Source organism: Camarhynchus parvulus, chromosome 3, assembly GCF_901933205.1.
Source record: "Camarhynchus parvulus chromosome 3, STF_HiC, whole genome shotgun sequence".
Taxonomy (NCBI): domain Eukaryota; kingdom Metazoa; phylum Chordata; class Aves; order Passeriformes; family Thraupidae; genus Camarhynchus; species Camarhynchus parvulus.
In genome coordinates, this window is record NC_044573.1 from 4289889 (window position 1) to 4316262 (window position 26374).

General features: G+C 40.6%; 1 protein-coding gene across 5 annotated transcripts in view; it reads right to left on the reverse strand.

Moving 5' to 3' along the window:
- Nucleotides 1-26374, reverse strand: part of EML6 (EMAP like 6) — an 89886-nt gene that overhangs the window by 51964 nt on the left and 11548 nt on the right. For all 5 annotated transcript variants that reach the window (XM_030945976.1, XM_030945975.1, XM_030945979.1 and 2 more), the window contains exons 3-6: nt 10444-10603; nt 5031-5129; nt 3923-3991; nt 1221-1406 (exon numbers count right to left, since the gene is read on the reverse strand). In XM_030945976.1, coding sequence (XP_030801836.1) covers nt 1221-1406; nt 3923-3991; nt 5031-5129; nt 10444-10603 — 514 coding nt within the window. The remainder of the gene's footprint in view (nt 1-1220; nt 1407-3922; nt 3992-5030; nt 5130-10443; nt 10604-26374) is intronic.

Sequence of the window (26374 nt, forward strand, 5' to 3'; positions counted from 1 at the left end):
GAACTGCATGGAGATAAATACAATGGAGAGAGACCTCAATTTTCAAAGTGGCCTTGTGCAACGTCTTCATAAATTAATATCTCTAATTATTAATTTCATAGAGATTGCATGTTAGCAATGGCAAACTCCATAATTCATCACATTATGCATAAAGAGGTTGTATTTAATAATTTTAATGAATCTAACTAAAATTCTGCAAACAGAATTCTGCTACTATACTACAGGGGGTTATTGCTTGCCAGACATTCCTGTGTTATTGCAGTTGCAGTTTCATGGTAGTTCCTCAGGTAAAATGTCTCATTGACTCCAGTCTCTCTGCTTTCATAGATTAGGGATTACTTTTGTAAATAATCAGTCCTTAGATCTCATTTGAAGAGGTCCTATGAATCCTGATGAACTGTCACCATAACTAATTTTGGGAGATCGGAAAAAACGTATTATTGTTGCAGTGCTCTTTCTAGAACAAAACTATAGTAACAAGTGTTAGATGTCATACCACTTTTCAAAGAAAATTGTCTTGTTTCCTTTTGTTCAAAAAATCCCACATCAGAATGCCACTACCCACAGTCATATCCCAAATGGGAGCAGTTCTCAAACACATTTGAAATAAGACAAGGAATCCCTACTTGAAAACCAGAAAGAAATTAATTTGTATTGGACTGGTTAGAAATCTAACACAGTCCTGCACATCTACCCTTCACTCTGTAATTAAGAGAGCTCCAGACTGGGGAGTGGTTTGTGGGTGTGTGTTATAGAGACAATTGGAGTAAACTCTTTGGAGTATGGCTGGAGTGCAAACTCCCAGATTCAACAGGCTTGCCCCACACTGAATCTCTTCTGAGGAGTCAGTCTCCAACATTGGGAATTTCAGTGGGAAAATTCTATTTAAGCCTAGATAATCTGCTTATCAACTATTTTAAAGTAAACTGATCATAACTGAAGCTACTTAATCTGTGAAACTTTAGGTGTACAGACTTCATTTGAGGTTTGGTTTACTTGGTTAATGGAGGCTATAAATAACAGCAGCGTTGGCACTATCAGCTCAGCATCTGTTGGCAACATGTCAACAAATACCACATTACATCTAAGTTCTTAATTGCTGAACAGCCTCAGACATCCTTCTGACCTGAAACAGAAGGAAATCTTTGTAGCTAAGCCTCCAGGAAGTTTTTCAATTCAATTAAGAGTTCCTTATCAAACAGACACAAAACACCACTTACACTGTGTGCTCCTTGAATTGTGCGCACCAGGTTGAGCCCTTTCCAAACATAGATGTCCCCATTTAAAGCCCCAGAGTAGGTGATGTCTTCTTTAGCACAGGCTAAACACAGGATTGTTTGGAGATCTCCTGTTTTACCAAATATTCCTCTCTTTGCTGTCAGGGCGTTTCCACACAGTGTCCAGAACTGTGAAACGTAAATGGCAGATTAGGAGAAGTTTCTGCAGAATTTCTGGTTTTTCACATTAGTGTGCAGATCTCAGACACACATCCTGACAGAGCAGTGTCTGGGCAGGCACTGAAGAGATTCCTTCTGTCCTATCAGAACACCCACTACTCCAAAGCTTGCCCATTTACCAAGGAAAGATCCAGGCAAATATAGAACATCTAAACCCAAAACAAAGGATCAAGCTGCTTGAGGGAGTGAGGCTCAATGCTGCCTCACTGCCCCTTCTCATTCTCACTGTCCTTTATCAGGTTTTGCTGGGAAATGCCATCCAGACAAGTGCATGTTTTTAAACCCAAGCAAATCCCATTTTTCTTGTCTGTAAAACACAGCTACAGCACTGAAGAGATAAAATACTTTATCTTGCACAACCTGTGTGCTGGAGCAGACATTTCTGTCCTTCCCTAGAGCACTGAAAAAGTTCTGCCCCTCAAATATAGTCACAGTTACTGAGAAACCCTGAGAAACCATCTGTTCATGGGGACTGCAAACACTTGTACATGAGACAGCTCCCTGACTCCCAGAGTAACAAGTTCCCAAGTGTGGAGAGGGGACTTCCAGCTGCCACCCCAAAGTCATTAACATTCTGCAAAAAGGAATCTAAGACTGACTGGGGAGGAGAAGAAGAGTGAAGAAAACAAAAGAAAACAAAGTTTGTCTCAGAAGGTTGTCTTTGGAGGTGAGCTAGAAATATCAGATTATTTGTTTTTTAATAAGAGTGCTTTTTTGAATTTAAATAAATATCATTTATCAAGCAGAGACCACAGTTAGCGTACTCAGCTCCCCCCTCAAGGACCAGACCTTCAGGGGAAGGCAGAATAAAGAGAATATCAATGAGAGATGTGCAAGAGAAGTGCTGAAATCTCCAGTCCTGTCAGCACCAGGACGTTCTGGACAGAACAGCAAATCTCTGGGGTGCAGCACAGCACAGTGTGTCAGTGGAGCCACCCCTGCTCTGTCATCTGGCAGACACTGGACAGGAATAGTGATGTGTCTGACATGGATTCATCACATCCATCTATTCCCACTTCATTTGCCTACAGCCAAATTTATAGGTATTTTTCTAAAATTCTTTATTCCAGAAAATCCTTGGATCAAGATTTTTTAATTTCAGTTCCTTCTCTGTAAATTCAATTAAATAATCCCTTTGCCTCATAACATCAGCCAGTTTAGAAGGCAGAGGGAATGCTGTCCCCAGGGCTCTCATTCCTTGAGTAAAACCTAAATTCTAAATTCTCCTCCTTTCTGGTCAGCTGAGGAAGGAGTGCTAGAAGGAAGGAGTTCTCTAACACTGAAGCAGCAGTGTTAGAAGGTTGAAGGGAGGATCCTGAGCTCAGTGAGAGATTCCTGAGCTCCTGGGCTTTACCTCAGCTTCTAATCCCTGCTCAGCCAAATGAGCCAGCAGAACTGGACTGCTAAAGGAATAAACAGCCCAATTCCCACAGTGATACAATTCCTTCAGAGCTGTTATTATCACATTCCCACAGCCTCGTACCAAGGAGCTGCTGCAGCACCACTGGAGGGGAACACAGAGTAATCTCCCCTCCATGCGGCTTTTTTCCTGTTTTTTGGCATTCCTTTATCTCCATGTATTTACAGCGCCTGGTATTCTCTGTGTTCAGGGTGATTATGGCCATTTTAAAGAGAAGACAGGTGCCAAACAAACACAGGTTTTGGAAAACAGCTTGCAGAACACAACAGATGGTATCACTGCTGCCAAAACCACCCACGGTTTGAAGCAGTGGTGGTTTAAGGGCACGAGCTTCTCAGGAACCAGAACTAGAGATATTAACTGGTTTCCTAAACTTCTAGTTAAAGCTCTTCCCACCCCAGTCATGTGAAATAATTGCCATCTGTTAAGAATGTTTGTGAGGAGACAGGAGAAAAATAGAAACCTGAAAGGGATATTGGCAGACAAGGATTTGTTTCGAAGCTTTCCAAAGTCATAAGAATGTTTTATCCTAATATATATGTAGGTTTCTATTTCAAACACTTCCATAATAAAGGGTGACTTAGAAGAGCAAATAGTGGGGCACCAGAGTTTTGTCTCTGCAGGCCCTGCACAGCTCTCAGAGGTGTTATATGAGAAGCCCAAGTGCAGGAGGTCATTCTGTTCACATTTTTACCTTGGTTCCTCCTCCAGCTGCACAGTGACCCTTTGTGATGCTGGATGAGGGAAATCCCTGAAGGCTGAGACCATGAGGGTGGAATGGAGTGGGCAGAAGACCCAAAATTATAAGTATATAATGATGAAAATTACATCAAAGAATCTTCCTCACTTCCTTGTTCAGGTAATCCGCAGCTTAGGCACTGCTGAATGTCTGAACTGGCTTCAAACAAAACACTCTGCAAAATGTTCACATAAAGAAAGAAAAATATAATCTGTCCTCCATTTCAAGTCTTCATCAGGTAAGAACACAGATTTTTTTTTTTTTTGTGCAAGTATTTTTTCCAAGTAAACAATGAAAGCTCTTTACCTTTATGTGTTTTACTCCACAGCTGACAATTCTGTTTGGCTGATATTGATCCCAGGAAATATCAAATATCTGTTAAGAAATACATTAAAAGCTGATATTTTATCCTATATGGTAATGGCATTTAGGTTCAGCTTGCTTTTACCAGGGCTTAGCCATAATGTCTGTTGGAACATATTACTAAAAATGAAGGAACACTATACAGATAAATTTGAACCTCTTTCTAATCAAAGATCAAGGTAAACACAGAGGGTTCCTCACATAGTTCTGTCAACACATTTCACCCCTGTCTCCCCACTGCCAATCCATTCCAGCTCCAGGAATAAACAATATTTCCACAGGCATTCTTTCCCACTCCCTCTTCTGTGCAGAAGCTCCTTTTTCTGGTTGGGAAAGCCTACTGGAACTAAGATTTTAGTACTTTCAGCCTATGTCCTGGAGAATTCTGATAATCTGGAACCTGATCTTGCACTTACTGAGGTCAGCAGCAAAACTTTCACAGATGTAAAACATGTTACAATATGATAATAAACATACAAGTTGTCAGAATGTGTCCATAATTTATTTTAATGTATGCATCCATGTGCTTTTATATGTCAGGGAGGTATTTTGCTTATACTAAACCTGGTAAAACATTTTCTGATGCTGAATAACATTGTAAACTTATACCTAATCAGTTCTCATCTTATGATCCTTTAGCTGAAGCTAACAGAAAAGAAATATTTATCTCAATTAAGTTTCTTCTACAGGTAACTGTCTTAAAGAAAACAGAAAGGGATATAACTAAATTTGCCCTCAGAATAAACTGTCTTTTTGACTCACTCAGAGACAAGATGATCTTTGTCCATGGAGCTCCCATTTCACATCTCCTGTGAAGAGCTACAGAGCATCCTACTCAGTGTGTAGGTACAAGGTATTTCCTCTCTAGGCTTGCTAACAGTGCCTTGTGCTAGGTCTGGCCAATGAGAAGGAATAAATATCTTGTCCAGTATTTTAAAAACCAGGTAGAACGATCAGAATTACCTTTGCATCAACCTAACAGAAACAAAAATGACTTTTGAAACACCCGTGCAGCCCCCAGAGAGAATCCAGGAATGCTTCCATACATTACCCTGTCAGAGTGGCCTGTAGCTGTTGCCAGGAGCTTTCCTCTCTTCCAGTCCCAAATACACACCGTGTTTTTGGCATCCAGCCCCACGGAAGCCAAACGCTGAGGAGAAACAACACAATCCAGTTAACAGGAAATCAAGCCCAAATCACTTTGCTGTAGCTCCCAGGATTATGTGCACAAATGGATTTTCCCACATGCGACCTGGGTTTGAACCACATTGCAAAAGCAGAGAGATTCACACTCAACATTTACTCACTGGAGAGAGCACTGAAATGTCTCATCTTCTCTGAAAGGTCAGGTTATTGATTTCAGGCTCCCAGTGTTCCATGTGCAATTCTTACCCTGAAACATCTGTGGTGCTTGTTTCAGGTGCACACCTCTTTAGCATTTTGATTTATTAATGTGATAATAAAAGTGAAAGGGAAATAAAGGCTTTCACTAGTTCCAACTACTGCTTTGTTCATTATGCTCATTTTGTTGAGCTTTAGAGCCAGAACTGGATGTGCTTTTAATAATTGCCTTTTTTATTGCTTAGTGTATCACATCACCAGTTAAAATAACTAAAACAATGAAATAATAACCAAGCTCAATTAAAGTTTTATTGGTCATCAATTAAAAGAACTTAATTTTAATAATTTTCCCATTTCAATAATGGAAGAAATAAAAAGAACAGACTAAAATGGAGGTGGCATTCTGGCAGGGAAAAAGCAGAGTGCATCCATCTGTGACATGCCCAGAAGATCAGCCATTACTGTGGAAGTTGTAGGTCTTTTCCCTCCAGTGACTGTCCTAATTTTGTCCACTTTACATGCATTCCATAAAAAAATTGGCTCAAATTTTGAGTAAGTAAATTGTTTAAAATTTGGAACTATCTGTGATAACACAAAAGGACTGAGCCAGCAAAGGAAACAAGTATAATTACCACAGGCTCCTCTAAAATGCTGTATTAGGAAAAATATTAAATGCAATAAAGCTCTCAACAACTGAACAACAGAGAGAGGAAATAACTGCTCATAGAGGAACAGAAGGCTCCAGTTTTCATTCTGCAGCAATAATTCAGGGAGCAGGTACTCAGGGCCTTCTCATCCCATTCCTGAGTGTAAATACCAAGTGCATGTCTGTCTTCCTGGGAGAGCCCTGGACAGCCTCTGCATTAACTGCAGTAGGTTCACACACCCCTCACTGTCCCAACAGTTACAGCTTCTTGATTTAGAGGAATGAAATCAATGTTTTGGGACTTTGGTTTAATGAGAGATGACCACAGGCATTACTCTGATGCAAAACCTGCCAAGTGAATAACGCAGAACTCCACCACTGTCCCACCAGAAAATGCACCAAGCAATGCGGTATTAATGAAAACAACAAAACAAAAACCCTCCAAAAACCTAACTCAACACCCCTCACCATCACCACCATTTACAGACTTATACCACAAGTTCCTCCGAGTCCAGCCTCCTTCCATAGAAATAAAAATACAGAGAATTTAAATGTTCCTAGAGGAACACAAGGTTTTCACAGGGCAATCTGGATATGTGCTCAGATATTGTTGGGAGGAACAAGGTTCCTTTGGAGGGTTCACCCCACAGGGAGGGCAGAACAACTCTTCAATAGGCTCTAACTCACAATGGAGCTGTGAAGGGAGAGTTAAAGAAGTTTGTATGGTGGAACAAAGAAATAAAATTATGGTTTTTGCAGGAAGTCACAATGTGAAAGGATTTCTGTGCTTATTTAACATTACCCAAAATGTCAACAGAACTCAGGAGCTGGGCAGTGTCAGCGTTACAGCACTCCCAGCTGCAGGGCCACTGAGAAACTCCTCTGGCCCAGTGGCACTGAGGACACAGAAGAATCTCACACAGGAGCCCTGCATCCATCAGCAGCCCAACAGTGGGAAATAGGAAATCAGACCTTAGTACTGGGAATGGCACCTATTTCCTATGTGCAGACAATGCCTATCCATGGCTTCCTAAATGCCTCCCCTCAGGGTACTTTGGGAACAACCACAAGGAAGAGTTAGGGCCAAGAGAGCTTTTTCCATCCAGGGAGTGCAGGAAAAACTGCAATTATACTCCCTTGATTTTAGAAAGCAATTTAATTCAATGTTACAGTTGTAACACTCTGTACTGGAAAATGAAGCACTGAGACTTGTCTAAAAAAGAGAGTCTCAAGAAAAGGGGGACTTGACAGACAACATGGAGAATAGAAATGTTCAGTTCCCTCGAGACTGCAAAATAGAGCACAGCTACTAACTAGCAAATTAGATAAAATAATATAAAAGACACACAGGATATTCAAGGTGGCTGGAACCAGTGGATAAACAGACACTGAGGAACCTGAGGGTGGCTTGGGGCAGTTCTGTATCAAGAAACACCAGTGCATGGCCTGAGAAGGTCAAGGCAAGGTCATATTGAGGGCTCTCAGTAAGAACAGCCCCCAGAGACCCCTCTAGACAACCCTCGAGGACCACAAAAGGAGTTCCAGCAAGGGGAAGAGGTACAGAAATCAGCTTTAGGGAAAGTGGTGTTTATGTATTAGCTGGGAAATTTACTGTAATATGTCTGCTCAGGAGGGAATAAATGACCTGTTGTAGAGTTTCACAACATACATTTGATTAGAGAAAAAAAACCACTTCAAGTGTGTCCAGCACTGGAGTAAGGAATGGCTGCCTTCTAAAACTTCAAATTGTGTTAGAAAGTTTATTCCTTAGCTGACTTTGGTATCAGCAGGGAAAGCACTATGGGAAACTAAGCAGTACTTTATATTTTCTTTTAACCTTGGCCTGCTGAGGGAAGTCTCCTGCCAGCAGAAAAGTGATAAGTGCTGAATTTCCTTTTTGGTTGAAACAAACTTTTATTTCTCCTTCTGGAAGGGAATATGACAGAGTTCTATTCAGAGAATTCCCAGAACTACCAGAAGAAAATATCTGCCAAGTGGTTTAGGCACATAATTAAACAATTATTTTTAAAGCTACACAGATTTGGAAGATCTGGCTAAAGAAGCCTAGTGCTGCATTTTTAATTTTTTCATTAGGTGCGTATGGATTATGGCAGGGCCATTCCCACTCCAGAAAAAAATATTTTTAGAAAGCATATAAAAAAGGGTTAATCTGAAATAACTCAGAGCAGAAACTGAGCTGTGAGGCATTGATAAAATAGTTCAGGATGAGGCACCTGCTTTGTAGGTAATTCTATGAAGGGGAGATGTTAGTACTTTTAAGCAGAAACTGTAGTTAACTCCTGATTGAAGAGAAGACATTTTTAATTACAGGCAAAATGACAGCTCCTCATTAAACGTTTGAACCAAGTGCAGCTTCCCTCCTGCCAAATGGCAGCTCCTGCTCAGACAGAAAAAGCCCAAACTAAAATATGTACTTTTAAATAGCAACATTTCTGCAAGAAATTCAGCTCCCGTCAGGACTGTATTAAACACAGGTAACACAAAATAGGAAATTCACTCCAACTCTATTTGTCTCCAAAAACTGTACTGAAGGTACATAAACAAAGGAAGCATTCAAGCTCTCCCCCTGGGTGTTGATGATCTCCATTTATTAGGAACTATAACAAATCTGCATTCCCCACCCTGTGGAACATGAGGCCAGGGAGGCACTGCAGAACAACTGTGCTGTCTCCATGCAGGGTCATCTCCAGTCTGGCCAGGAGGAAAAATTCCCCACTCATTCATCCAAAAGGAACAGATATCCCAGAGTTTCTGGTTCAGCAAAAGTGAATTAACTGGGCTCAGAGATGTGAGGTTTGAGATCCCTGCACATGGAGCAGCTCTTGCACAGGAGGACACACAGAGCTGAGCTGAACCCATGGAGATCCACTCTGGGAATGCAGCAGTCACCAGGGCTTTGCCCCTGCCTACTTTTATTGAGGAAGTGGAGAGCTGGCAGAACTAGTAGTGAGAAGAACACAGTTCTTATTGCATCTGTACCATTCCTGATTGCTGCATTTACTTGTGTTTTGGGGCTGAAATACAGATCTTCCCTGGCTTTGAACAGCCTTTGGATATAAAAGAAGGAAAGCTTTGTACTGGGAGCTGCAAGCAGTGTCTGTTTGCCCTGTGACAGACACCAGCTCCCTTGGGAATGCTGACTAAACAAACCAGAACTGCCAGCAGCTCTGAGCTCCAAATACTCACAGCCTTCCTCCCATGCCCTTTAATTCTGGCTCAGCACAGCAGCCTCTCCTGCAAAGCCAGGAAGAGCAGCAAAAAGCCAAGATGCATTATCCATATTCATGTTCTCCAGCAGTGGTCGTTCTCCAGATAGAAAAGTGTTCAATGCAAATTTTTATTTCCAGAATAAACTGCAATTTCTCAAGCACTTCCAGAAAGGGAATTGTCACTGTTCTGCAAGGTCAACCTGGCAGTGAGTTTGCATTTTAATTACAGCAAGCACTCATCAGGGCCTTCAGGAAGGCCTCCACCTCAAACACCCCCCAGGCTCATAAGCCTTCACTCCCATGAGGTGCTGAAATATCTTTTAAAAAAAAGTTTAACCACCAGTCTTATGAAGTTAAACATGAGGGGAAAAAAATGAAAAGCATTTATTTCTGAATGAACAATATCTTTAAAAAATATTACACCATCAGAAATTTTGTTCTGTTGATCTGAGGGCTTTCTTGTCTGAGGTTTTTGGTATCAGCTAATCTAAGCATTCCTAAAAATACTTTAGTAAGTATTACATCAGGAAACTAATCAGGACAAAATTGTCATCAATAATGACAAAAATTGCACAGCCAGATAGTTGTTTATAAAGCTCTGTGAAATATTTTTCAGGTAAAAATGAATTTTAGGTCTACTTGCCTAAAGCTTTTAACAGTGCCAAAGAGAAAAAAATCATTGTGTTTAGCTGGGAACAGCCCACCATTTAGTTATATTATAAATTTTGTTTCAAGATATCATCTCAACTAATCACATTGTAGAAAGCCACACTGTGTGTCCTAATGCCATTATTCAATTAAATTGCCTGTGCACCCCAGCCAAGGAGACTCTCCCAGCAGTGAGATTAGTGCAGCTCGTCTGCCAGAAAAGCTGCAGGGTTCTGAGGGCTTTGCCAGGAACTGATTTCTTTGGACAGCAGGTGACAAGTACATGGTGAAGCCATTGCAGTTAAGCCACAGAGGGGCATTTCTGCTCTGGATGCCTGTCCAACACCCGATGCCTCCACTCCACTCGGATGCCAGGCTGTGATTTCATCCCAAAAACACCTCCTGTGCAAGAGCTGTGTTTGCAGTCCTATTGCAATTACAATTATTATACAAACCAAGGCCTTGAACAGCAATCACAACTCAATTGTAACAGGAGCTCCAACACTGCAGCCCTGTAGCTGCTGAAACACCAAACATTTAAGGTGCATCTGTCAGTGAAGCAGAACTAGAGCTGAGCCCAGAGGAGGAGCTGTACTGACCTGGCCGTCCGAGTCGAAGGCCAGGCAGGCGACGCCGTGCGTGTGCGCATCCTTCAGGACAGACACGGTCTGGACACGGTAGGAATCCCAGATGCAAATGTAGGGATCCTTCCCAACCTGCCCTGTGGCTACCAAGGTTTTATCTGGGTGAACTGCAAGGCTGCAAACAACACACTTCAGTTAGAACACACTTTGAGAATGATCACAGCAGCTGTCTTCAAAACTCAGTCAATGCCGGTATTTACTTCAAATGCTTTGCTGAGACTGACATGGTGAGTGCAGAATACAATTTATCATGTAATAATATTTTAGCTAGAAAAGGAAAAGCATAATCAGAGAACTTTTAAATACTTTTGATTGATAAGCTGATTGAACACAGACTCAGATCTTAGTCTTTCACAGGTTTGTAATGGATGATTTTCTACTAATTATCCTCTTTTGCACATCAGCTCAAATATTCTGAAATATGGACCAGAGGCTGAATAATGATATTGTTCATTATGAGAAATACACACAAGAAATCCTCTTATCTTTAGGTGTTTAAACATAGCAATCTCAGAACAGACACAGAAGTAAATTGTTTCACCAGAATCAAACCACGTATGTCCGCTCATAACCCTTCAGATATGAAAATGAGAATAAAACCTCTCTGCAAAGTCATATGAATACAAAGGCAGTTTTACACGGTTACCCAGGAAACAAATTTGAACAATGGCTGAGTATGTGAGCTACACATGGAAAAAGAAAACATCCTATTAAAAAACTGGCACTCACCAGGTGGCTGAGGGGAGCTGGATACTTCTGCTATCCCAGGAACAAATAAAACTAATTATTATATAAAGTTAATCAAAAAGCTTAAGAAAGTTTTGTAAACATGCATTTTATGGAAAAAGAACAATTGTAGCACAATTTAACTGTTTCATCTCCCCTGCCCATTCCTCCTTTCCTCCCCAGGCTAGAGTTGTACATTATATTGTGTGTCAGCTAATCCACCTCAGTTCTACACCTACACAGGCAATAAAAGGTGGCACCACAAATTTAAGGTGTGGTAGCTGTAATTAAGTTAGAATACATTTCTTCAAGAACCAGAAGGCAAATATTAATTGTGCTAATCTCCCTTACTGCTAGAGCAGAACTTAATTACACGTGCCACCATTTAGCACAGAGCAGTTCTCACACACCAGAGCCTCCTCTCAGGTTAAGAGCAGGAACACATTTCCTAAACATCAACATGTCTGTACTGAATGTCTCTGCTATTTGTTTTATCCTTTTTGATGCATGAAGTCAGCCAGTGGGGGAACTAAAATTAGGGAATAATATCAATTTTTGGCACCTAAATTAGCAGTCTGATTTCCCAGCCCTGCTGAGGACATTCATCTCCTGCCACCAGCTTTTCCAATGCACTCCCCCTGCCCACGTTCAGTCTGGCTGTTAGATAACCAAGGGCTTATTTTTGGCAGACAGAGCAGCGGGTTAGAGGAAGGAAATGAAGCCAAATTTCAAGAACAACTCTTGGTGACTGTTTGTTACCTGCATATAACTTATATGTTTAATGTGTATTCAACTATTAAAAATTCTCTGTTACAGAGGTCATGTGCTGTCTTCAGGGTGCATACAGATTTCCATGTCTTTCCCTGCCCCCTTAACTGGAAATCAACTTGACTGGCTGTGTTTTGAACTGTCAAGGTGCATTTTCCAAGCAAACATCCCATAGCTGGACCATTTGCAATGAAACCACAGATATTTGCACCACTGGGAAACACTGAAATGCTGTTATGTTATGTTATACAGAAATATGATTAGAAGAGACAAGGCATTCAAACAACAGCAATTTATGGTAGGGAAAACATACTATTACAGGATTCATTCCTATTCCTTCTACAGGGAGGACAAGAGACAAGCAGGGTGGGCTGAAGAAATTTCCCAAGAAAATGTATCTGTTTTCCAGGTTTGAGGGAAAAGGACATGAACTCTCTCTTGCTAAGGAGCTGGGATGCAAACAAGGGATCAAAGCAGCAGCAGGTGCTGGCAGTGCTGCCCACTGGCCCTGGCAGCCACTTCCCCATGCAAAAAGAACTCCTCTCTGTGGGAACAGCAACAGGAGCAGCTGCACACGCAGGGAAAGAGGCAGAGATCAACTGCTTTGGGAGTGCCCATTCCCTTCCTTGCAGGGAAGGCAAAAGAAAGCAACGGGATTCCTGGCTAAATGCACTGGTGTAAATTCCAAGGCACTCTGATGTGGGATTCACATTCTCTGAACCTGAGAGAAGCAGAGAAAAGAATGATCAAAACAATTGTGATCTCATTTGCTGCTCCTGTGTTGTGCCAAAGTAGAATGCAATATGGAGATTGTTTACTCACAGTGATGGTGTTCTGTTTCCTTGGCCTGTCAGGGCCAGGTGTGTGTCCAGACTGTTGGTCAGCAGACAGTCACGAGGTTTTGTTGAGTGCTAGTGCAGTTTCAGTTTAGATGTAGTGTAATATAGCACAGAATAATACAGTATAATAAAGTAATTAATTAGCCTTCTGATATCACAGAGTCAGATGCATCATTCCTCCTGCATGTCAGGGCCCCTGCTTTTCCAATACTCTCACATAGCTGCAAAACACCTCTTTAACCCAAGTATCTCCAAAGGCACTTTTACACAAACCATCCATTCAGGATGAACCAGTAAAGCTCAGGCAATATTTTAACATTATGTCTCATTAATAAAAGGTCTGTTAGGAAGATGATCTTTCAGGGAACATTTCCTTTTCCTTCCCTTTGAAAATCAACAAGCCTGAATCTAAGCATCCGAGGCTGGAACCGTGTTAATTTAGGATAATTAAAGATGCCAGACACGTGTTTCAGCAGGGTCTGATGAAATGCTCTATAAAAGTCATTAGTGGATCCATCTGGTCTGGGGGCCTTGCCAGATGGGAAACTCATACTACCTCCACAATTTCTGTTGCAATGATATCCTGCTCCAAGATTGTTTTTTTAATAACACATTAGAAATCCAATGGACTGAAAGTATTTGTTTCTTGTCTACATTGTATTTCTGTCTATATTGCTTTTCTGTAACAGGTTCCGTACACTTGTAAACAGAGTAGGGATCTGAAGTTCCAAATAGAACTGAGTAGAAAAGTTTAGCTGTGGCTCAAGCCTCAAAAGGAGCTACAGAGAAGGCAGAGGTGCTCTTTTCACATGGATGCACAGGGAGAGGACAAAGGCAAGAGACACAGAGCTGCTTTGTGGGAAACATTGTCTGGATCCAAGGAAAACATTCCTCACTAGAAAAACTAAAGATCAGAATAGTTGCCTAGAGAAGTGGTAGAATTCCCCTCACTGGAAACAGTTCAGGATTTAATTGGCTTGACAGGACCCCAAATAACCAGATCTAAGGCTGTGCTCTCAGGAGAAAGTTGGATTGGGTGATCTCTGGAGGTCTCTTCAAAACCAGAGCTTTCTATGGCTCCAAATACTGAAATACTTTAAGAAAGTCTGAAGTGATAAAAGTAAAAATGCATTTTGGCTCACAGCAGTTAGCTTGCATTAGATAATTGCTCCCTGATGCTGCAAAAAGCAAGCACTTGGGTTATCTTTAATACAGGCATACAGAATTGAGGGAGACCTTGAAATGGGTGTATCAGATGTGAGACAGATGTTTAAATCTCACTATTCTGGGTCTTTTAAATCTATCACTGCACTACCCTATTCATCAGATAGGCAAAACACTTTTTCACTACAGTAATGAAAACCTGAACGTTTGCTTTTGTAGTTTTGGTGCATAATTTATATTTTCTATTTCAGATGCCATATTAATTTGAATCTTTCTATAATTATCCTATCAGCAATTCATTGTTCACACAAACCAAAGCTGGCTTCCAGAACATCCCACCTGACAAAAAAGAAACTGTTCTTTGAAAAGGAAACAAACACCTGCAGTTCTGAACGAAATCACTGTTTCAGGTGGACTGTCACCAGCTCTTGACAATATAATTCATCCTCAGTGCTGGGATGTTTTGCAATTTAAAGCAGTGTGCAAATTTGATGCTAATCTAAAACAACTCCAGATAGTTAAACACTGATCAATTAATCTCTACTTCAAATCCACCCAGTTTTAAATTTGGGATAACATTTCCTGTTTAGACAAACCTTTACAGAATTCTGCAGTGCTAGATCATGTTAATGGAGACTTGGGGAGAGGCAGATACTGTCTGAATTCTATCAACTCTCTTCAGGAAGTCTCTTTTCACAATGAAAGAGTTGTTTCTTGTTAAAAACCATCTACAAACCCCACAGTTTAGCAGAACAGAGAACACACCAGGTCTTTCTTCAGAATTTAGGTCAAACTTGTGAAGTACTCAGGGCAGTGACTCTGCTACACTTGAACAATGGACATATTAGACAACAACAATTTTTCTTTCTCTGCAGCAATATCTCTGAAGAAACAATATTTCCAAGAAGCTCCAAGCCTGTCACAGAATAGCCACAATGTGCCAGCAGGTATTTTCTCCTTTGTTGCCTCCTCCTGCTCCTAGCAGGACACTTCCAGGCTCCTGGAACACCAGGGAGCTTCTGCATTTTACTGCTCACACAGTGCTGAGGACAGAGCTGTCCTCACATGGCAGCAAAGAACACAAACACTCACTCAGCAATTCCCCTTTTCATAGAGCAAAATGAGTTTCTTTCCTCAGTTGTGGGGTCAAAAGGGAACTCACTGTACAGACAGAGCTATTTTTGCAGCAAAATAAGGCAGGATGCAGCCTGATCCCTGTTTCTGAATACAACACAAAACATCATCAAGCTCCATTGAAAGGAATAATGGAACAAAGACCAGCAGTTAAATGGAAGCAAATGCAGGGGGCTTCAGGAGCAAGGGAATATCAGAAAAGGAAAGGAGCCAGAAAAAGGGAAGAGGAACAAGGCAACAACAAAACAACCTGCACAAACCCCTCCGGATCTGTAAAAATGGAGAGAACATTGAGTAGAAAACTGCTGGAATCTGACAGGCTGATCCAACATCTAATCTCCCCCCAAATAAGTTCTGAAACACCAACATCACAACCCCGTTTTGAGGAAAATCCAGCTCTTAGTAACACAGGAGACTGTTGCTCCTGCACAATCACAGCTCCCAACCTTTGGCTCCTCCAGCACAAGCCTGAGACTTGCAGAGCTGGCAGGCACATCACACCCCACAACAACCAATTTTATTTGGCATGTACCATAGGGCAGGTGAGGGAGGCTTTGGGAGGGCACTGCAGGCATGTGGAACAAATGGGAGAACAGAGAGAACAGATCTGTTAGCCCTGAGACACAGAGACTCTGTGTGCACGTATCTGCATGTGTAATACAGCTGATACACACACTCATACAAGTGAATTGCTTTTTTTACACATCTGAACATATAGCTCTAATGATACTCTTAAATATACTAAATATTGCCACATGCTTCTTGCAAACAACTCAAGTGCAGAGCATATTTATCCTGACAAAATAAGAACATAAATGTTGATAAAAATACTGCAATGGTAACATTTTAATTTACCGGCTTGATTGCTACATGGCAGTATCTTGTTTATATATAACAGAGAACGGGACGTGTACAGAATGATGGGCTTTTTAAAAATCATTTAGGCATTTTTTAGGTCCAAGCTCTTACTATCTGCTCCACTGTGGGTATTCCCCTCCATGCTCCCTGTGTAGGAAGAAGTGTGATACAGACACAGGTTCTAGCATTTACTCATCACCCTGCATCAGCTTCCTGCTGAAGCCAGGCTGCCTCTGAGCCACAATCCCATGGCCTGTCCCAGGCAGCTCCCATCTGCTCCTCTGAGGAAGCAAACATCCCCAGAGCAAATGAAGTCAGAGCAGACTTCAGAGTGGCTGGAATCACTGTGTGGGGCTGGGCCACAAACTGAGCCCAAAGTGAATAATTTATGCAGTGGATGTGCAGCTCAGACCTAAAGAAGGTCCTGGAAGCACACAGATGATCAGCTGCTGTTCAGCTCGAGCACACTTAGAGTGCCCTGGGAATCCCAGGGGCATCCTGACAGGGGTTTTATTTCTGACTATTTTCCAGAACTCACCTGAGGGACAATGGTGACAGAAGCACACAAAGTTATAACCACTCCGCCACTATCCTTGGAGAAGTCCTGCTGACCTGCTCCTTGTGCCAGTGTTTGTTATTCAAGCCCATGGAGTTATTCCCCACATGTCAATAAGGTTTGTTCAGCTGCCCAAGGCTTATTAGAACTCCTGACAGATCAGGTCCCAAAAGTCTGAGCGTGGCAGAACATGGAATTTCTCATGGCACCATGGAGCTACAGAGGGATCAGAGTCAGGCCAGATTTTAAAAGTGAATGGCTTTCGAACACATGATTAAAATTTCCCCAATAACAGAAGGTGAAAGATGTAAAAGAAAAAAAAAATACCAAAAAACCTCTTAGAAAGTAATGCTTTGAGCAAAAGCATTCTGCACTTTAATTAAGACCAGCTCTGATTTACACTCATATGCATCTGTACACAGAGAAATATTGGGCAGATTCCCAAATGAAAAGGGAACAGCAGCACAGTCCTGCAGCACTGAGGCTCCTCCTCACACATGGCTGAAGTTCTCTAATGATTTATTTCCTTGGATAACTCATGGATATTTTGCAACTCTTCAGCTTCTCCCAGTGAAAAGCAATCCTAGAAGATTTTATCCAAAGCCCACATTATAACACTGAAAACTAAGCAACAACCACTGCTGATATCCTCATGAATTGTGGGTTTTGAGTAACAACTGATCGGGGAAAACACCCAGTATTTCTCATGATCCACACTACTCCATAAATCCCTGCTGTGTAACTCTGAAATTCAACCACCACATTCCAGTTTTCCCACGCATGCTCAGAGCTCCCATTTGAGTCCAATGATATTTGCATTCATGATGATGAACCAAACACTTGTTTTGATGGCCAAAGCAGTTGTAAATAAATACCCCAAACAGATGTACACGACACCCTTCTCAATATCAGCATTGTGATTTGATGCAATCAGTAAAACGGACCTGAAACTATCAGTTGTAAAGAAAAATCTGCTAGAATTGGAGACTAAAAATAGAAGGTTGGGAAAGAGCAAGAACTGTACTTCAGCACTGTATTTGCCCCTACCCTATTCTATGCTTATGATACTTTTTAGACCATGTAACACATTCTGTAATAAAACACACAATAAAGCAGCAAGTAGATATTGGTCTATGATGCTGAGATAAAACCAGCAACTTCAATGCTATCAGCGATTTCTCAATACATGGAAAGCTAAAGAAACACTGCTGTAAATCCAGTGCTGCTCAACAGGAACCAGCAAAACTTCTGTGTTCATCTGGTATAAGGAATTTGAAGGCCAATCTGAACACTGTGATTGGAAATATAAAATTCGTACATCAGATAAAGCCTGGCAGTGAAGAAATCACAGGCTGGAGCCTCCTTCATTTCCTGTGTTCACCTTATCCCAGCCTGGCTGTGGAAACACCAGAACCAAATGCACCCCAAAGCAGAACACAAACCATGCACAGCTGCTGGCAGTCCAACCCTTTATTTTTCCCATTTCATCCCACTCCAGGGCTGAAGCAGCTGAAAATGGCCTGAATGTCGCTGTGCCTTCCCCACAAAGGCAGGGATGTGACATCATTCAGGCAAAGATGAAGCTGACAGCTCTACAACTGGTGGTCCCAGCGAACAGCCAATCTGAGCACTAATTAATTGCCCACATGCAGTAATTCATTAACTGCCTGCAGCATGGTGATAGGTGCCAATGGCCCCCCGTGCTCACGGCAGGAGCTGTTCCCAGTGGGGGATTCTCCTGTTCCCTCCAGAGGCTGACTCAGGCACAACTGCTCTGGCATTGCCTCCAGCTACTCTGCTTTTTGTGTAGCCAACAGTCAGCACTGAATACGGGTATAACTATGCAGATCACAGTCTGAATCAAAATATTTGCAGCTAAAAAAGAAGAGAGGGAAAATGGGAAGAAAATTTCGGAAACAGGACAGACAAAAGACAGAGCTGACAAAAAGAGGAATCATGGGGGAGCTGCAAAATGAATATAGAAGAGGTGATAAAAATAACCAAAAAGCCCAGAGAACAGCCAAGGAGAAATAGGAAATACTGCAGAGAACAAGGGAAAAACCCAGCCATTGTCACAACTTGCCTGGATCACTCCCACTTTCCTTTTTAGTTTAAGGGATTTCATTTCATCCTCTTGAAAATCCTCAGGTATATTCACATCTTGGACAAATTGTGTGGTCTAACAAAACTCCCAGGTTGTGGTTAAAAAATTCACACTGGGATAATAACACTGTTTGTATAGGTTTGCCCTCACCTGATTATCAGAAATAAGGATTTTAAGCCTGGGGAAAATGTTCCTTCTTCAAGGGCAGCAAACACACAGCTGCATCCTACTCGAGCAGCCTTCTCATGGCTATCCTGCCCTACAACATTGAAAGTTTAGGCACTTCAGTGGCAAGAAGAAGAGAAGAGGAAGGGTTTGATTCCATAATGTATCAAACCAACACACCCTGAGCTGCGTTTCACAGGTCAGAAGCAGATCATCCTTTGTATACTGAATGTCTGCAGGAATGATAAATGTGGCAATATTAGATGTGGCTGGTAAAAAATGTTCATTTTTAGACCCCTCAGGATAGGGGGAGCTTTCAGTGCTACTAAGAATGATTTTTTTCTTGTTATCTTACAGGAGTGCAAACCCAAGACCAACAACTGTTCTCAGGGAAAATATCTTTCTATTTTAGAGGTTGAAAATCAGCAAAAACAGGAAAGAAACAGAAAGTTCTTATATGATCATGTGGAAATCCTGCTCCCCGTCTGGCCATGCTGAAGTGAATAACAAACACCAAGTGGGGCAGAAACCACTGCAGAGCAAACAGGAACCTTATGTAACATCAGAATGGGTTTGCTCTCTTAACTTCCAGTCACAATGGATCAGCAGCAAAGTCATGAGTTATCAGTTCTATGAACACTCTTGCCAGGCTTCTGAAGTTCTGCTTCACCAGTTAATTACACAGAACACAAACACTACTCCTAAAAATTCAAACACTGTTTATAACAAATACTTCTTATAAATCCGTTTTCCTTTTTTCTAACAATTCAGACAAGAAAGCTTTCTCTACAATTACCAACAAAACAGTTTTATTTTTCTGAGAAGGGCATTTACTAAAATAAGTGACTTTTGTCACCTTGCTTCACATTGTATGGCACAGCCTGAAGATTCTAAGTATCAAGTGTCTCCTTTGTGTGAGACAGATTATACTAAACCTCTGTTCAACTCCTTGGATAACAGAATTTACCTGGTTTCCCAGAGCCTATTCTAGCTGCAAGACCTATAGCCTATCATTAAACAAAAAGCAGCTAAGCACCATTGCTTTTACAGCAAACACACAGAACAATTAAAGACTAAAACCAGCACCTTGATTTCAACATACTCTGCTGTCCTGCTGATGACAGTTATGCAGCACCATGGCAAAACCAACAAATGATTCACCAACAGAATACAATCCTCTGCACATAAAACCAGAAAAATAAACAGGAAAGCACCAAAGCAACACACTCAGAATTTAATGCTGATTAGAATTTCTCACTGCTTCCCTTTTAGTCTTCTCTCCTTTCCACCACAGGCTTTGTCAGTGTGATCATTTGGTTGTTTTAAAAAGCCTGTGAAAAGTGCCAATCACTTGTTTTAAAATTTTAAAAGTAATACAATGGTTATAAGAAGAGTAACAGAAATTAGAGCAATAAGAATTTGGACAATCAGAGTTAGGACAATACAGGACAATAAAAGCAAAGAATTATGAACAAACGTTCAGATGCTTTCCTCTTGAAAGCATGGCTCACTAACCAAGAATTAACTCTTAAAAGCAATAGCCTGTTGCATATTCATACATCTCATACACGATTCAAAAACTCTTCTCAAACAAAGGGTGTTTTCTGGTTATGGTAAAAAAAATGTGTATTTTATGGTTGGCATTTCCTCCCTTCATCTTGTAAACCATGGTCAGACTCCATGGAGTCTGTGAGGAGACTAGCTCTTCACAATAAGGAGGCAATAATTCTTCCTCTTTGGGATTTTAGTGGCTTGTTGCTGTTATCTCAGTGCAAAGAATTTCTTGACTATCTCATCTCTTTCTTGAGCTAGTTAAAAACTATCTTACATAGCACAGTTTCTATTTTAACATTTTGTTATAACCTAAAGCTATATTTAACACACTACTTAAGTGAATGAATACAGCACAACTTTCTAACATAATATTCATTATAATATTTGCAAAAAGCCAATCATAAAATGCACATTTTTCAGAAGCACTCACCAGGGCTCCAGAGCAGCTTGGAGAGGGCAGTTTAACAACTAAACCCTTCACAAAACCTCCTGCTCCCTCCTCACTCCAACTGACCCCAGTTTGTCACAAATGAGGGCCTGGCAAACCCAGGTGCAGAGAATTTCACTGCTCATTGCCTGGGTTAGCTCTGTTACTCCCAAATTCTGCTGATTAAATTCAGGTGAAACGCTCACCTGAGAACAATCTGTGCTTAACAGGTGGCAGACAACAGAAAACTCCACAGGACAGAGGTGCTTTTTATCAGAACTAAAGCAAAGACTTAAGTCCACATCAATTTGACACCACAACATTCATTCTCCAGCCAAGGCCTTTATCCCAGTGGAATCTCTGGTGTCTGAGGCAGGGATGTTACATTAAACATCTCGTGGATCTGAGGTGTTTGCTTGGCTGAGTGGAGGTCTCTAAATGTCTCAAGAAAGGAAGCTCATTTTGAAGCTTTTTACTGAAAGAAAATCCTTATTAGTCACAAGTAAGCAAAGGACACACTTTTAATGGCAGCTTGGCTCACAGCACTGCCTGCAGATATTTGAAATGTGTCCAAAACTCAGCTGCTCACAGTGAAGGATGGGGTGTATTTTGCTCCACTTGTGGAAATACACCTGAATACTCTCAATTCACATATCTTAGAAAAATCACCATCAAGACACACCCTCCCTTCACTCAGCACATACAGATATTGCTGAGTTCATCTTTACAGAAACTAGTAAAATAGCTGGGAACTGTTACCCTTTGTGTAAACCCCAAAAGTCTGTGAATTAAAGAAGCTGCATATCTATCAAGTGGAAGGCAGAAATTCACCTTGGTCATTTTTAGAAGTTAATTGTATACAGAAATTATAATCAGGAAAAAGGTTTATTTTTTTTTTTGCTTTTGTGTTTCTTGGTTCATTTATTATTTTTATGTGTAAAACAATAGTTCTAGGACGCTTAATTGTTAAATCAGCTTTGTATAGTCACTTACAAATATTTTAATTGTTCCACTTTTAATTTCTTTTTAACACTTAGTATTTTCCTTGTTAAAGATTTCCTCTAATTCATGTACTACCATGTTGTGTAAGTATTTTATCTGCTTTTATTTAAAAATATATTAATCTAAGGAGAAAATAAGGGAATGACTTTATCAGTTACTTAGAAAATAAAGTTCACCCAGTCTGGAGTGCCATACAAAGCAGGCTGCCTGAGCAGTTAGAAAATCCATTTTATTATTCCATCAATCCACTGTCTAAAGAAGTAAAAGAAAGAAGCAGCTTCAAATGTAAATATTAATAATAATTTCACAAGCCAAAGTAGAATATTCCTTTGCCTTCTGGAATCTCACAAAGGCTGTGCAAGCTCCAGATCTGTATTTTTTCAGACTCGTGTGGATATGAGCAGTGCTTTCAGATGAGAAGCTGTAATTCATCAGGACTAGAAAATCAAATTTCTTCTTACACTTCTACAATAAAAAATCTTACTCTGGAGAGTCCAAACAGCAGGAGTTAATAGCAACATGCCAAGTGCATCAGACATCCCCTGTCTCTGCTACAATTGCTGAAATGAAATAAATCAAAATGCTGTTTTCCCCAGAGTTGTTTCCAAAATCATAATGTTTCAAGTGCACATTAAAATGTAGGATTTGAACACAATAAATTGAGCCTACTCAAGTTACTGCCCAGGGTCTCTGGGACACAGCCCAGGATATTGTTATTAGAAGTTTGTACTGCAAACCAGTTTCTGAGCTGATTTGGGGATTCAGATCTTTTGTTGTGCTCCCAATATAGGCAAACAGATCAAATAGGAAGCAGAATTAATTTAGGTAAGGGTGCATTGGAGGAATTCCCAGATTTACCATAGAAGGAAGAATAAAACTGAGGAGAGTTCCATGCCAGTAGTACCTAAGTTTGCTGGCTTAAATTATCTGTATTACTGACACACTTGCAGCTCAGCTGAAATTACAGCTGTCAGTATTTTCTGATCAGACTTGGATTTCTGAAAGCAAAAGATTAATAGAGATGGCTGGTGTGGGACACATTATCCACATTCTGCTCTCTCTTGCAGAAATATCAGCCGAGTCGAGGAACAACCAGAATTTTAATGCATGTTAATTTGAGCAATGCATTTTGCATACATTTGCTTTTATTTTTGTATTCTGCAGGCAGCTGGAATAAGTAAAAAAATATCTGTAATCATCTCAGAATTAGGAAAAAAAATTGAAAGCCAAAGCTTTATTCTGTATTCATTATTTAAATATTAAAATAGTAAAATTATATTCTTTGGCTTTCATGATCTTATAATAAAGCCATAAACATATCTAGAAGTGTTTTCACTTTTACTTGAAATGAGATTCATAACATGACTGGAACACACCTTACAAAACATTGTTTTGTTTAACATGGTATTAGACAATAGTAACTTTTTCATTTATTTGAAAAATTACTGAAATGATTGCACTTCTATGTAATAACATTCAAGTTATCTTATTTGGCTGAAAATAAGGCTTTTTTAACTGAATGGAATTTTTAACTTTTTCTAAACTATCCAGACCAGGTCGAACAGGATGTCACCTCTTATCAGTATTTTAATACTTCCAGGTAGAGTTCAAAAAACCCCCCATAAACCTGGAGATTGGCATCTATTTCCCAACAATTCCTCATTTTAAACCTTCACTTCGAGGTGCAGGTTTAGGAAGAGGAGCCTTTGTAGGTTTTCATTTAATGCCTTTACAGGTAATACCCACATCTGAGTCCCAGTTCTTCCCAGGCAGGTGGCAATAGCCTGTTCCATAAAAAGTTAGGTTTAGGTTTCAGGTGAGTGTTTTGGGAACAATCCAGCCCCTTCTCAGAACAAACACCTCCACTGATGAATTGAATTGCCCTCAGCCACTCAGGGGAGGAGCCACAACAGAAATATGGATTTTTACACAAAAGGGTGAGAATGGAACAAGCAAACAAAAAAGGATGCAAGAACAGAATGAAGAGGAAATCAGACAGCAAGGAAACTTCCCATATATTAGTGCAAGAATGTCTTAGAGAGGCTGAGGCAGCCTTTAGGGGGTGACTGTGGGGTCACAAGGAAGAGCAGATTCCAGCAGCTGAGTGGGAGTTTAATTGATAACTCTGCAGTCACCCCCTGAAGGCTGGTGAGAAGCACTCATCTTCATTCACTCTGTCAGCTGGGCCTTCTTGTTACAACGATGGAAGAAATATAAATAAAATTAATTTGAGAAACAAGGAAAAATATTCAGCCAAACAAAGCATAACCTAAAATATAAATGAGGATTCTAATTAAGAAAAATAAAGTTTGTGTTCAGAATGTATGAGATGCTGCCAAATTTTTCTACGAACCAAATTCCCCAGGGCTTTTGCTGGTTTCTGGAAGAGCTGATCAAAACCACAAGCTTACATTTTCAAGGTAAGATAGGTGGAATGTGTGGCATGCTGTATGAACAATCAAGTCTGGGGAGCCCCACATCCATGAGTAATCCAAAAATGAAACAGGAGACCAAACTACTCAAGTTGTCATTCCTTTGGAATTTACCCCTTTGGGGGGTGGATGCCAGAGGTACCAGTAAAGCAGTTCTACCTCACTGACTGAGGGAGCCAGGAATAAAACTGAAATCCAACATGTTAGAAACAGTATGCTAACATTCCCACAGGAATAAGCAGTGCAGGACATAACTGAAAATGACATTTGAAATGCCACAGTCTGCCTTCAGAAGAGAGAAATGAAGAGCTAAAAATCCCCAGGACCTCCTAAGCACAATGCAATGTCTGATGCCTTAAATTCATGCCGACATGCAGTGAAACTCTTCTGTTTTAACATATTTGGGCATGTTGTCCTAAAGCCACAGCACAAGCCCCAAAGAACCATGGTTGTGGCAATTGCTTTTTTGGTGATTCTCACCTTTTTTTTCCTTTTTAAAATTTCTGTCACATACTAGAGGGAAAAACCCCTCCTGTCACAATGCAAGAGATTTTTTTTTAATGCAAACATTTCCTAGGAGCCTAAATTTCTGCCAGCACTCAGAAAAAGCATAGTTGTGCCAATATTGAACAATTCTACATAGTCCCAACTGCTTCACAAGTCCAGGATTAAGACCAGTCCATTAATAAATGAAATTAAAGGACATCAGTCCCCACTGCTTCCTGCAGCACAGCCAAGAGGGACATGAAAGAAGTAATTGTGTGATGACATTTAGTCAACAATTTATTTGAAAGCCAAAAATATAAATTTTTATATTTATGCATTATATAATACTGCATTTATATATATATATATATATAATATGTATGTATGTATGTGTGTACATAAGTTTAAAAACCCAGAACACCATCCTGCCAATGGCTGAGGCAGATCACAGAAACTCCAGCTCTGTTGATAGCAGCCTGTGACAGCTGCAGCAGATGTTCAGTTTTGAGGGACTCAGGCTGATAAAATTGTTATATCTATAGGGAGAAGAAAGCAGGGAAAAAAAAAGTGTGTGCAGTGCAGTAACTGTCATCCTGTATAAAGTAACTGCTACCAAACTAAATGACAAGGTAAAGAACATTTACCCCTAAGCAGTGGGGAGTCCCACAGATTGGAAATGAAAAATAACAGATACCACAGGGAACATGTGAAATGCAATACACATTCAAGTAACTATTTAATACAGCAAGAATTCTGAAGAGCTGACTTATCTAACAGCAGTGTATTCCTACCTCATTTAGCCTGTCCTCTGCTGAAACACAAAGTACATGATTATTCCTAATTTAAATTCTTTTATGACCCTTCACCTGGTCCAACAGGCAACGAAAATACAATTGTGAAGTTCTACTGATGTAGACACAAGTGCCAAAATATTCCTTGCTCAGACAAATGCATGCTGCTTTCTCAGCTGCCTTACAGGAAAATCATGTTTTATCTCTCATAAGGCCAGCTCTCAGAGAACAAGACTCTCTGTTCAGATTTACAATATTCTTAAAATAGGCCTTTGCAGAAATAAATAGCTGTCACCCATCTCCCATGCAGATCTGAGACTTCCTCACATGCCTAGTCACACTCATGTATCCACCAGGCTCTGGAAAGTTAAAGATCCACACCCTGGTTCCCATCAAAGCACTCAAACAAGCCCTGGAAATTCAAGTATTTTCTAGAAATTTTAGACATGGAAGATTAGTTTACTTCCAAGCTTTCAAAGTGATCCATCTGTGTAACAGAGCAATTCATATGTTCGCTCATAAGGCAGTGCCCACGGAGTCATCACCACGGCTGGAAAACAAAATTATGTCTGTGCTAACTCCACAGCAAGGGAAGAGAAATGGTAAAAACTGAGGACAGTCTGGGAATTTAGCAAGTTCTCTGAATCAGATAACTTCCCTTCTGTGCTGGCTACAAAATGGATAGCTGGGGAAAAACATCAAGGGAAAAGGTTCAGAACCTCTATTTAGTGCTATTTTAGGCAACAATGGGCAGAGGTTTGAGGAAAGCTGCCCTTGCACGTGGAATAAGCTCAGGTCCTGAACCTTGAGGGCTCAAGGGGCACCACAGCCAGACAATGGAAAGAAACCACACAAATACCTGACACTGTTCAAAGCACAC